The sequence below is a fragment of the Silurus aristotelis genome (genome assembly GCF_946808225.1).
Source record: "Silurus aristotelis genome assembly, chromosome: 23".
Classification (NCBI taxonomy): Eukaryota; Metazoa; Chordata; class Actinopteri; order Siluriformes; family Siluridae; genus Silurus; species Silurus aristotelis.
This window is the reverse complement of record NC_139596.1, coordinates 337,703-350,202: the sequence shown is the minus strand read 5'-3', so window position 1 is coordinate 350,202 and position 12,500 is coordinate 337,703. Positions and strand designations below refer to the sequence as shown.

General features: G+C 46.2%; 1 protein-coding gene across 2 annotated transcripts in view; it reads left to right on the top strand.

Annotated features, from left to right (window-relative positions):
• The window catches only part of LOC310718356 (uncharacterized protein), a 14,899-nt gene extending 2,461 nt beyond the window's left edge, over window positions 1-12,438 (top strand). Inside the window, exons 4-8 of one of the 2 annotated variants that reach the window (XR_014531125.1) lie at window positions 32-319; window positions 1,760-1,878; window positions 2,204-2,428; window positions 2,724-3,645; window positions 12,287-12,438. Coding sequence is in view for 1 of the 2 variants with exons in the window: in XM_083527122.1 (XP_083383248.1) it covers window positions 32-319; window positions 1,760-1,878; window positions 2,204-2,428; window positions 2,724-2,954 (863 nt within the window). In the remaining variant the exon portion in view is untranslated. Of the gene's footprint in view, window positions 1-31; window positions 320-1,759; window positions 1,879-2,203; window positions 2,429-2,723; window positions 3,778-12,286 lie in introns of those variants that run through there. The other variant, XM_083527122.1, reaches the window with a different exon arrangement.
• Window positions 12,439-12,500: the final 62 nt, after the last annotated feature.

Genomic DNA, 12,500 nt, shown 5'->3' with positions numbered 1-12,500 from the left:
TTTTGAAATGTTGAATGTTTTTTCTCCTCAGCCATGTTCACGGCAGTTCAGAGGAACTCTGCTGAAGATCTGCTCCTGGATTTGTCTGTACCAGAGCCAGTGAAGGTGTTTTATAGAAGCAGTGATTCAGCTGATGATGAACTGATCTGCAACGTGACTCAGAGCTCAGCACAGTGTTCATCTAAATACACATCCAGAACATCACTCCATCATCTACAGCTCACACTGAGAGGAGTGACGTCCAGTGATAGTGGAACCTACACCATCCAGAGCACGGAGTATAACGAGGACATCCATGTGTACAACGTCTCAGTGACAGGTACGTCTCAGTGACAGGTACGTCTCAGTGTGACAGGTACGTCTCAGTGTGACAGGTACGTCTCAGTGACAGTGGCGGGTACGTCTCAGTGTGACAGGTACGTCTCAGTGACAGTGGTGGGTACGTCTCAGCGTGACAGGTACGTCTCAGCGTGACAGGTACGTCTCAGCGTGACAGGTACGTCTCAGCGTGACAGGTACGTCTCAGCGTGACAGGTACGTCTCAGTGTGACAGGTACGTCTCAGTGACAGTGGCGGGTACGTCTCAGCATGACAGGTACGTCTCAGTGACAGTGGCGGGTACGTCTCAGTGTGACCGGTATGTCTCAGTGTGACAGGTACGTCTCAGTGTGACAGGTACGTCTCAGTGTGACAGGTACATCTCAGTGTGACAGGTACATCTCAGTGACAGTGGCGGGTACGTCTCAGTGTGACAGGTACGTCTCAGTGTGACAGGTACGTCTCAGCGTGACAGGTACGTCTCAGCGTGACAGGTGCGTCTCAGCGTGACAGGAGCTTCTCAGCGTGACTGGTCCGTCTCAGAGTGATTGGTACGTCTCAGCGTGACTGGTACGTCTCAGCGTGACTGGTACGTCTCAGCGTGACTGGTTCTTAGCAGCGTGACTGGAGCGTCGCAGCGTGACTGGAGCGTCTCAGCGTGACTGCCACGTCTCAGCGTGACTGCCACGTCTCAGCGTGACTGGCGCGTCTCAGCGTGAAAGGTGCGTCTCAATGTGACAGGTGCGTCTCAGCGTAAAGGAAGTGTCTCAGTGTGACAGGTGTGTCTCAGTGTGACAGGTACGTCTCAGTGACAGGAGCGTCTCAGTTTAATGGATGTGTCTCGGTGTAACAGGTGCATCTCAGAAGGTTGTCAGTTCATATCCCAGCACCACCCTAAGGGAGACTTTAACACACCTGCTCAGTGTATGTATGAGAGAAGTGTAAGTCAGTCTGGTGTCTCTGGTGTGAACGTGATATGATATAAATGTAGGTCTCAGTATTACAGGTAGATTTTCAGGTGTTTAACACAAATTTAACACGAGTCTTCACTTCAGCTCTATGTGAGGAGAGCAGTGATGCAGCGGTGCTTTAATCTTGTGGTCTGCCCACCTCACACACCTCCTGTTCTCCTGCTGTCACATACTGACGTTACACTGCCTTCTCCCACAATCTGAACTGCACAGTGTGTGTTAGCCATGTAGACCTGTTCCACTGATGGAGCTCCACACTGGTAGGCTGCTCAATGCAGAACTTTGTACAACTCCATTCGGTTCCTCTACATCAGACTCACCAAACCAGGGGTTCAATAAGCTCGCTCAGGCCATGTTCAGGAACATCATCATTCTGTTTAAGAGTAGTGCTCTAATATGTGTGTGTGTGTGTGTGTGTGTGTGTGTGTGTGTGTGTGTGTGTGTGTGTGTGTGTGTGTGTGTGTGTGTAGATAAGCAGATTCCTTGGTGGGGAATTGTACTGATGGTGTTGCTGGTGCTGGTTCTGGTTCTGGCTGTCATTGGATGGATAAAATACCGAAAGGATGCAAACTATAGGTTGTTCATAGAGGTAAGTGTAACTGTAACCAGCAGCCCAGTGTGTGTGTGTGTGTGTGTGTGTGTGTGTGTGTGTGTGTGTGTGTGTGTGTGTGTGTGTGTGTGTGTGTGTGTGTGTGTGTGTGTGTGTGTGTGTGTGTGTGTGTGTGATTATTATGCTGATTTGTGTGTCTGTTTTAGTTTTTGCACTACATCATTAGATCAGGTCATCTGACTCATCCACCAACAATCTCTGACTTCATAAAAAACCAAACATCTGTGATGCTGCTCTACACTAACAGTACGATGTGTGTGTGTGTGTGTGTGTGTGTGTGTGTGTGTGTGTGTGTGTTAAACAGGTTAGTAAGCAGCTGGTGGACGTGAACACGCTTGTGAACAAGGCTCAGTCTGGAGGTAATGAAGCGGTTGTGAAGGCGGAGGAGGTGATAAAGAAGCTGAAAGAGCAATACAGAGAAAATCCTACATATTCTGAACAGATCCAAATGTTCTGCCAGGGGAAGGAACTGCAGCTGCAGCGGTGCACTGGAGAACAAGGAGAAGCTCTAATTCTGACCAAGAGAGGGGTAGATATCTAGTTATCTTACACACACACACACACACACACACACACACACACACACACACACACACACACACACACAGTTCTATAGACATGAAACAATCTTTTTAAACTCAGACACACTTCCAGTCTCCTCCACCACATGTACATACACATTCCCTAATACCTCACACACCTAACTACCCCAACACACACACAAGTGCCCTATCACACACCTAACTAAACCAACACACACCTACTTTGTGTGGGTGTGTGTGTTTGTGGTTGGTATATAATGACGTGTGTTTTGTGTTGAGCAGGTGAGGAGTATGATGGAGAAGGTGATGAAGAGTTTGGAGATGTTGAGTGAAGATGAGGAAGGACACCTGCAGGGTAACAGTGTTACAGAGCTGGAACAGATGGAGCAGGATCTGATTCAGATTTTAGAGTGGTGTAGAGAGAAGATGATGGAGTTCAACAAACCCACAGAGCAGCACAGAGGTGGAGAACCTGAAGAAGCATCTGAAGGAGAAATGTATTCAGCAATGTAGAGAGAAGTGGATGGAGCTACTTGATGTCTTTCAGCAGCACAAAGATAAAGAACCTGAAGATCTCAACTTCAGAAGAAAGCAGAAGCAACTCAGTCACTTGATGTTATAATTGAGGGTGAAAGTAAAATATGATCTGGTGTGAAGAAACTTTATTCACAACACAAACACAAGTATTTCTCTGTTTGTGTTAAACTGCTGAAACCCAGGCTGATTTGATCTGTGTGTGTGTGTGTGTGTGTGTGTGTGTGTGTGTGTGTGTGTGTGTGTGTGTGTGTGGTTGAATGTTGAAGAAGGAGGTACCAGGTATGTATCTGCAGTCATAAACATTCCTTTTGTACTATGACATGTTCACAAGGTGGCACTTTCACAATTAAGTGTTAATTTATTTCGTTTATTTTTTTTATTAGTTTAACTTGTTTATTTTTATAATTCAACTTTTTTTATAATATGTTTATTTGACTGGTAGACTAAAGTTTTTGATTTTTTTAAGATTTATGTGATATTTTTTTGTTTTGAGTTATATTAATACGTATCCCATCATACTTAGTGGTACAGGCCACTTCCTGTTCACCGCATGCTAGAGAAACGATGAACATTGAAAGCTGCTATGTTTATTGTAAAGTAAGATATGTTTCATTAAAATAAGTTTGTGCAAGAAGTTACAACTCTTAGTCTACAAGCAGCCAAAGTGGTGTGTAAGTTTATTTTCTGTTTTATGTCCAAATTTATTTTGTCTTTATTTGTAACTGAATATATTTTGTATATTTATCCTGTGGAGGGGCTTTAACACACTGCACACACCACTGTGGAGGAGCTTCAACACACTGTACACACCACTGTGGAGGGGCTTTAACACACTGCACACACCACTGTGGAGGAGCTTCAACACACTGTACACACCACTGTGGAGGGGCTTTAACACACTGCACACACCACTGTGGAGGAGCTTCAACACACTGTACACACCACTGTGGAGGGCTTTAACACACTGCACACACCACTGTGGAGGGGCTTCAACACACTGTACACACCACTGTGGAGGGGCTTCAACACACTGCACACACCACTGTGGAGGGGCTTTAACACACTGTACACACCACTGTGGAGGGGCTTTAACACACTGCACACACCACTGTGGAGGAGCTTCAACACACTGTACACACCACTGTGGAGGGGCTTTAACACACTGCACACACCACTGTGGAGGAGCTTCAACACACTGTACACACCACTGTGGAGGGGCTTTAACACACTGCACACACCACTGTGGAGGAGCTTCAACACACTGTACACACCACTGTGGAGGGCTTTAACACACTGCACACACCACTGTGGAGGGGCTTCAACACACTGTACACACCACTGTGGAGGGGCTTCAACACACTGCACACACCACTGTGGAGGGGCTTTAACACACTGTACACACCACTGTGGAGGGGCTTTAACACACTGTACACACCACTGTGGAGGGGCTTTAACACACTGTACACACCACTGTGGAGGGGCTTTAACACACTGTACACACCACTGTGAAAGGGGCTTTAACACACTGTACACACCACTGTGGAGGGGCTTTAACACACTGTACACACCACTGTGAAAGGGGCTTTAACACACTATACACACCACTATGGAGGGGCTTCAACACACTGTACACACCACTGTCTAGGGGTTTCAACACACTGCACACACCACTGTGGAGGAGCTTCAACACACTGCACACACCACTGTGGAGGGGCTTCAACACACTGCACACACCACTGTGGAGGGACTTCAACACACTGTACACACCACTGTTTAGGGGTTTTAACACACTGTACACACCACTATGGAGGGGCTTTAACACACTACACACCACTGTGGAGGGGCTTTAACACACTGTACACACGACTGTGGAGGGGCTTTTACACACTGTACACACCACTATAGAGGGACTTTAACACACTGTACACACCACTGTGGAGGGGCTTCAACACACTGCACACACCACTGTGGAGGGGCTTCAACACACTGCACACACCACTGTGGAGGGGCTTCAACACACTGTACACACCACTGTGGAGGGGCTTTAACACACTGTACACACCACTGTGGAGGAACTTCAACACACTGTACACACCACTGTCTAGGGGCTTCAACACACTGTACACACCACTGTCTAGGGGCTTCAAAACACTGTACACACCACTGTCTAGGGGCTTCAAAACACTGTACACACCACTGTCTAGGGGCTTCAACACACTGTACACACCACTGTGGAGGGGCTTCAACACACTGTTCACACCACTGTGGAGGAGCTTCAACACACTGTACACACCACTGTGGAGGGGCTTTAACACACTGTACACACCACTGTGGAGGGGCTTTAACACACTGTACACACCACTGTGATGGAGCTTCAACACACTGTACACACCACTGTGGAGGAGCTTCAACACACTGCACACACCACTGTGGAGGGGCTTCAACACACTGTACACACCACTGTTTAGGGGTTTCAACACACTGTACACACCACTGTGGAGGGGCTTTAACACACTGCACACACCACTGTGGAGGGGCTTTAACACACTGTACACACGACTGTGGAGGGGCTTTAACACACTGTACACACCACTGTGGAGGGGCTTTAACACACTGCACACACCACTGTGGAGGAGCTTCAACACACTGTACACACCACTGTGGAGGGACTTTAACACACTGTACACACCACTGTGGAGGGGCTTCAACACACTGTACACACCACTGTGGAGGGGCTTCAACACACTGTACACACCACTGTGGAGGGGCTTCAACACACTGTACACACCACTGTGATGAAGCTTCAACACACTGTACACACCACTGTGGAGGAGCTTTAACACACTGTACACACCACTGTGGAGGGGCTTCAACACACTGCACACACCACTGTCTACGGACTTCAACACACTGTACACACCACTGTGGAGGGGCTTCAACACATTGTACACACCACTGTGGAGGGGCTTCAACACACTGTACACACCACTGTGGAGGAGCTTCAACACACTGTACACACCACTGTGGAGGGGCTTTAACACACTGTACACACCACTGTGATGGAGCTTCAACACACTGTACACACCACTGTGGAGGAGCTTCAACACACTGCACACACCACTGTGGAGGGGCTTCAACACACCCTATGCTGATTTTCTTCATGAGTTTGCTTGTTTTCTCTCAGATCTCTTGATCAGTTTTGATAAAGTGCTGCTTGTAGGAGATTTTAATATTCATGTAGATGATGTAAACGATGCCCTAGGATTATCATTTGTCGATTTACTAAACTCTTTTGGAGTTAAACAAAACGTCACCAGACCAACCCACCGTTTTAACCACACACTAGACTTAATAATATCCTACGGAGCAGACGTCACTGATATAGATATTTTACCCCAGAGTGATGACATCACAGACCATTATCTCCTACTGTACACACTACCGGTAGAGCAGATTACCCGTGTTTCACCACGTTATCGACTTGGTAGGACTATTATTCCAACCACTAAGGACAGATTCATAAATAACCTGCCTGATTTATCTCAGTTTCACATTAAACCCATAACTGATAATAATCTTGATGAAATAATTAACAACATAGACCTCTTCCTCACTAGCACATTAGAAACCGTGGCCCCCATCCGGTTAAAAAAGGTTCGAGAACAAGCACCTGCACCTTGGTATAATAGTCATACGCATGCCCTAAAGAGAACAACACGTAATCTGGAGAGAAAATGGAGGAAAACTAAATTGGAGGTATTTAGAATTGCGTATAAAGACAGTATGCTTAGCTACAGACAGGCGCTAAAAGCTGCTAGAGCTAAACACCTGAGCAAACTCATAGAAAATAACAAAAACAACCCCAGGTTCCTTTTCAGTACAGTCGCTAAATTAACAACAAATCAGGGATCTGAAAAATGTGTTCCATCACAGTTTAGTAGTGACGACTTTATGAATTTCTTCACTGAAAAAATAGATAACATTAGAAAAACAATTGTGGCAGTTCAACCTCTGACAGCATCTCCCGACACAATCGTACTTACAACCCCACAACTACACTGTTTTACATGTATAGGACAGGAAGAGCTGTATGATGCTATTATGAAAGCTAAATCAACAACATGTCAGTTAGATCCAATTCCCACTAAACTACTGAAGGAAGTGTTATATACAGCTGGTGAGCCTCTTTTAAATATTATTAACTCCTCACTATCGTTAGGTCATGTCCCTAAATCCCTCAAGTTAGCAGTTATTAAGCCCCTCATTAAAAAACCTAATCTGGATCCAAACACGCTATCGAATTACAGACCAATTTCAAATCTCCCATTTATGTCTAAGATTTTAGAAAAGATTGTCGCTGCCCAGTTATGTAACCACTTGCAAGAGAACAATATCTTTGAAGAGTTTCAGTCAGGTTTTAGGCCCCATCATAGCACAGAAACTGCTCTAGTTAAAATCACTAATGACCTGTTTTTAGCTTCAGACCAAGGCTACATCTCCCTATTAGTTTTACTAGATCTTAGTGCTGCGTTCGACACTATAGATCATGATCTTCTCCTCGATCGCTTACAGAATTACATCGGTATTCAGGGACAGGCATTAAGCTGGTTTAAATCCTACCTGTCCAATCGTTACCATTTCGTAGATTTAAATGGAGAGCTATCCAGGATAATGCTAGTAAATTATGGCGTGCCGCAAGGGTCAGTTCTAGGACCCCTGCTTTTTACAATATACATGCTTCCATTAGGAAATATTATTAGAAGGCATGGAATTAGCTTCCATTGTTATGCTGATGATACCCAGCTATATATTTCATCCAAACCAGGCGATACAGCTCAATTAGCTCGCATAACTGAGTGTGTTGAAGAAATAAGAGATTGGATGACCCATAACTTTCTGCTATTAAATTCTGATAAAACAGAGATTTTGCTCATCGGCCCAAAAAATAGTACACAGAAGCTCCAGCATCTCAGCCTGCATTTAGACGGTTGTTCTGTAACTACTAGTTCAACGGTAAAAGACCTGGGAGTTATTTTAGACAGCAACTTATCTTTTAAAAATCACATCAACTAAGTTACAAAAACAGCCTTCTTTCACCTTAGAAATATTTCTAAGCTAAGAAATATGTTATCTATATCTGATGCAGAGAAGCTCGTCCATGCGTTTATGACCTCTAGAATAGACTACTGTAATGCATTACTAGGTGGATGTCCTGCATCATTAATAAACAAGCTTCAGTTAGTTCAGAATGCCGCAGCAAGAGTTCTTACTAGGTCAAGAAAATACGATCATATAACCCCAATCTTATCGTCCCTACATTGGCTTCCTATTAAGTTTCGAATAGACTACAAACTACTGCTACTCACTTATAAAGCACTAAATGGTTTGGCTCCCATGTATCTATCCAGTTTTTTAACACGCTACAATCCGTCACGCTCCCTGAGATCTCAAAACTCTGGGCTTCTAGTAGTTCCTAGAATAGCAAAGTCCACTAAAGGCGGTAGAGCATTTTCACATTTAGCTCCTAAACTCTGGAATAGTCTTCCTGACAGTGTTCGGGGTTCAGATACACTCTCCCAGTTTAAGTGCAGATTAAAAACATATCTTTTTAGCAAAGCCTACACATAACACACATCACACACATCACATCACAACCTTGTGCTCCAGAATATATGATTACATGCACATTATCAACTTGTGCTGTTAATATCATGAACAGCAGCTACGCTAATTCCTCTCCACTGCTTCTCTTTCTCTCCCCATCCCGAGGCATCCTGAGGTTTGGCCAGCTCCAGTCACGTCCCACCTCGTGAAGATTATGGACCTATGGATGATCATGGAGAAGTAGATGCCGAGTGTTTAAAGGCCCTGGCATGGAGAAGCTGATGCTGGATCTATGATGATCACAAATTGTTCTGTATTGTTGAAAGATTTATGACCAAACTCTTGATGTCACCCATATGAGGATGGGTTCCCCTTTGAGTCTGGTTCCTCTCAAGGTTTCTTCCTCATATCATCTAAGGGAGTTTTTCCTTGCCACTGTCGCCACGGCTTGCTCATCAGGGACAAACGCACACCATTCACCTTCACTGTTGTTTTCTGTAAAGCTGCTTTGAGACATTGTCTGTTGTGAAAAGCGCTATACAAATAAACTTGACTTGACTTGACACTGCACACACCACTGTGGAGGGGCTTCAACACACTGCACACACCTCTGTGGAGGGGCTTCAACACACTGTACACACCACTGTGGAGGGGCTTCAACACACTGTACACACCACTGTGGAGGGGCTTCAACACACTGTACACACCACTGTGGAGGGGCTTCAACACACTGTACACACCACTATCTAGGGGCTTCAACACACTGTACACACCACTGTGGAGGAGCTTCAACACACTGTACACACCACTGTGGAGGAGCTTCAACTTACTGCACACACCACTATGGAGGGGCTTCAACACACTGCACACACCACTGTGGAGGGGCTTCAACACACTGCACACACCACTATGGAGGGGCTTTAACACACTGTACACACCACTGTGATGTAGCTTCAACACACTGTACACACCACTGTGGAGGAGCTTCAACACACTGCACACACACCACTGTGGAGGAGCTTCAACACACTGTACACACCACTGTGGAGGGGCTTTAACACACTGCACACACCACTGTCTAGGGGCTTCAACACACTGCACACACCACTGTGGAGGGGCTTCAACACACTGTACACACCACTGTGGAGGGGCTTCAACACACTGTACACACCACTGTGGAGGAGCTTCAACACACTGTACACACCACTGTGGAGGGGCTTTAACACACTGTACACACCACTGTGAAAGGGGCTTTAACACACTATACACACCACTATGGGGGGGCTTCAACACACTGTACACACCACTGTCTAGGGGTTTCAACACACTGTACACACCACTGTGGAGGGGCTTTAACACACTGCACACACCACTGTGGAGGAGCTTCAACACACTGTACACACCACTGTGGAGGGGCTTTAACACACTGCACACACCACTGTCTAGGGGCTTCAACACACTGCACACACCACTGTGGAGGGGCTTCAACACACTGTACACACCACTGTGGAGGGGCTTCAACACACTGTACACACCACTGTGGAGGAGCTTCAACACACTGTACACACCACTGTGGAGGGGCTTTAACACACTGTACACACCACTGTGAAAGGGGCTTTAACACACTATACACACCACTATGGGGGGGCTTCAACACACTGTACACACCACTGTCTAGGGGTTTCAACACACTGTACACACCACTGTGGAGGGGCTTTAACACACTGCACACACCACTGTGGAGGAGCTTCAACACACTGCACACACCACTGTGGAGGGGCTTCAACACACTGTACACACCACTGTTTAGGGGTTTCAACACACTGTACACACCACTGTGGAGGGGCTTTAACACACTGCACACACCACTGTGGAGGGGCTTCAACACACTGTACACACCACTGTGGAGGGACTTTAACACACTGTACACACCACTGTGGAGGGGCTTCAACACACTGTACACACCACTGTGGAGGGGCTTCAACACACTGTACACACCACTGTGGAGGAGCTTCAACACACTGTACACACCACTGTGATGAAGCTTCAACACACTGTACACACCACTGTGGAGGAGTTTCAACACACTGCACACACCACTGTGGAGGGGCTTCAACACACTGCACACACCACTGTCTAGGGACTTCAACACACTGTACACACCACTGTGGAGGGGCTTCAACACACTGTACACACCACTGTGGAGGGGCTTCAACACACTGTACACACCACTGTGGAGGAGCTTCAACACACTGTACACACCACTGTGATGGAGCTTCAACACACTGTACACACCACTGTGGAGGAGCTTCAACACACTGCACACACCACTGTGGAGGGGCTTCAACACACTGCACACACCACTGTGGAGGGGCTTCAACACACTGCACACACCTCTGTGGAGGGGCTTCAACACACTGTACACACCACTGTGGAGGGGCTTCAACACACTGTACACACCACTGTGGAGGGGCTTCAACACACTGTACACACCACTATCTAGGGGCTTCAACACACTGTACACACCACGGTGGAGAAGCTTCAACACACTGTACACACCACTGTGGAGGAGCTTCAACTTACTGCACACACCACTATGGAGGGGCTTCAACACACTGCACACACCACTGTGGAGGGGCTTCAACACACTGCACACACCACTATGGAGGGGCTTTAACACACTGTACACACCACTGTGGAGGGGCTTCAACACACTGCACACACCACTATGGAGGGGCTTTAACACACTGTACACACCACTATGGAGGGGCTTTAACACACTGCACAAACCACTGTGGAGGGGCTTCAACACACTGTACACACCACTGTGGAGGAGCTTCAACTGCAAACAGCTGCCATTAAGTTACTTCTGATTTTACAGGAAATGTTTAACAGTGTGCTGTTATTGGCCGAGGTGGCATTTTAATGAAAATGACAAATTTTAATAAATTAATGGATTTGTTGCATAGAAACAAAAGAAACATACACATGACGGTTTAATGTCGGACAAAATTTTCCCGGGCTGGTCTTTAAGGTGTGGTGGATAAATACCACAAAATAAAATGATACGACCATAAAAACTGGTATTTTCTAAATATAATAATAAACGTGAATCCTTTTTACTATTTCAATTACACTGTTATCCTTCACCACCCTCTTAACAGTATATAAATGAGGACGTACTCGTCTTTAGAGATCTCAACCCTGTATTTTGTTCAGATTCTTTTATTTGAAGAAGCTCCACAAGAGTCCTCACCTCTACACTCACGTTAATCCCTCAAACACTTCTTACACTAAAGTAAATATTCTCATCTGATCTTGTGGTTTGGGGAACCTGAGGAAACTGCCTGCTACAGCGAATCCACTCAGACCTGTTGTGGCTCCGCCCAGTCCTGACGACTACACCAATCAAATCTATCGCGGCCAATTACTAACAATATAGCAACAAATCCGATAAAGTTTTAATTCCAAGTACAGAAAGAATCTAAGTTTAGGTTTCAGAGTTGTGGTGTCAAAGAAGAAGAGTTTATGGAGCAGAAATGTAGCAGGCAGTTTTACTGAAGTCCCCAAAATCACAGTCCACACAAAGTCGTGATATTGTGTATGTGTAACACCAGCATTCCTCATTAGTGTCTAAAAAGTAGCCTGTCATTCATGTCTGTCCGCTTCAGGACCCTCTGTCCAGACCATAAGAACACCTTCAGGACCCTCTGTCCAGACCACCAGAACACCTTCAGGACTCTCTGTCCAGACCACCAGGACACCTTCAGGACTCTCTGTCCAGACCACCAGGACACCTTCAGGACCCTCTGTCCAGACCACAAGAACACCTTCAGGACCCTCTGTCCAGACCACAAGAACACCTTCAGGACCCTCTGTCCAGACCACAAGAACACCTTCAGGACCCTCTGTCCAGAC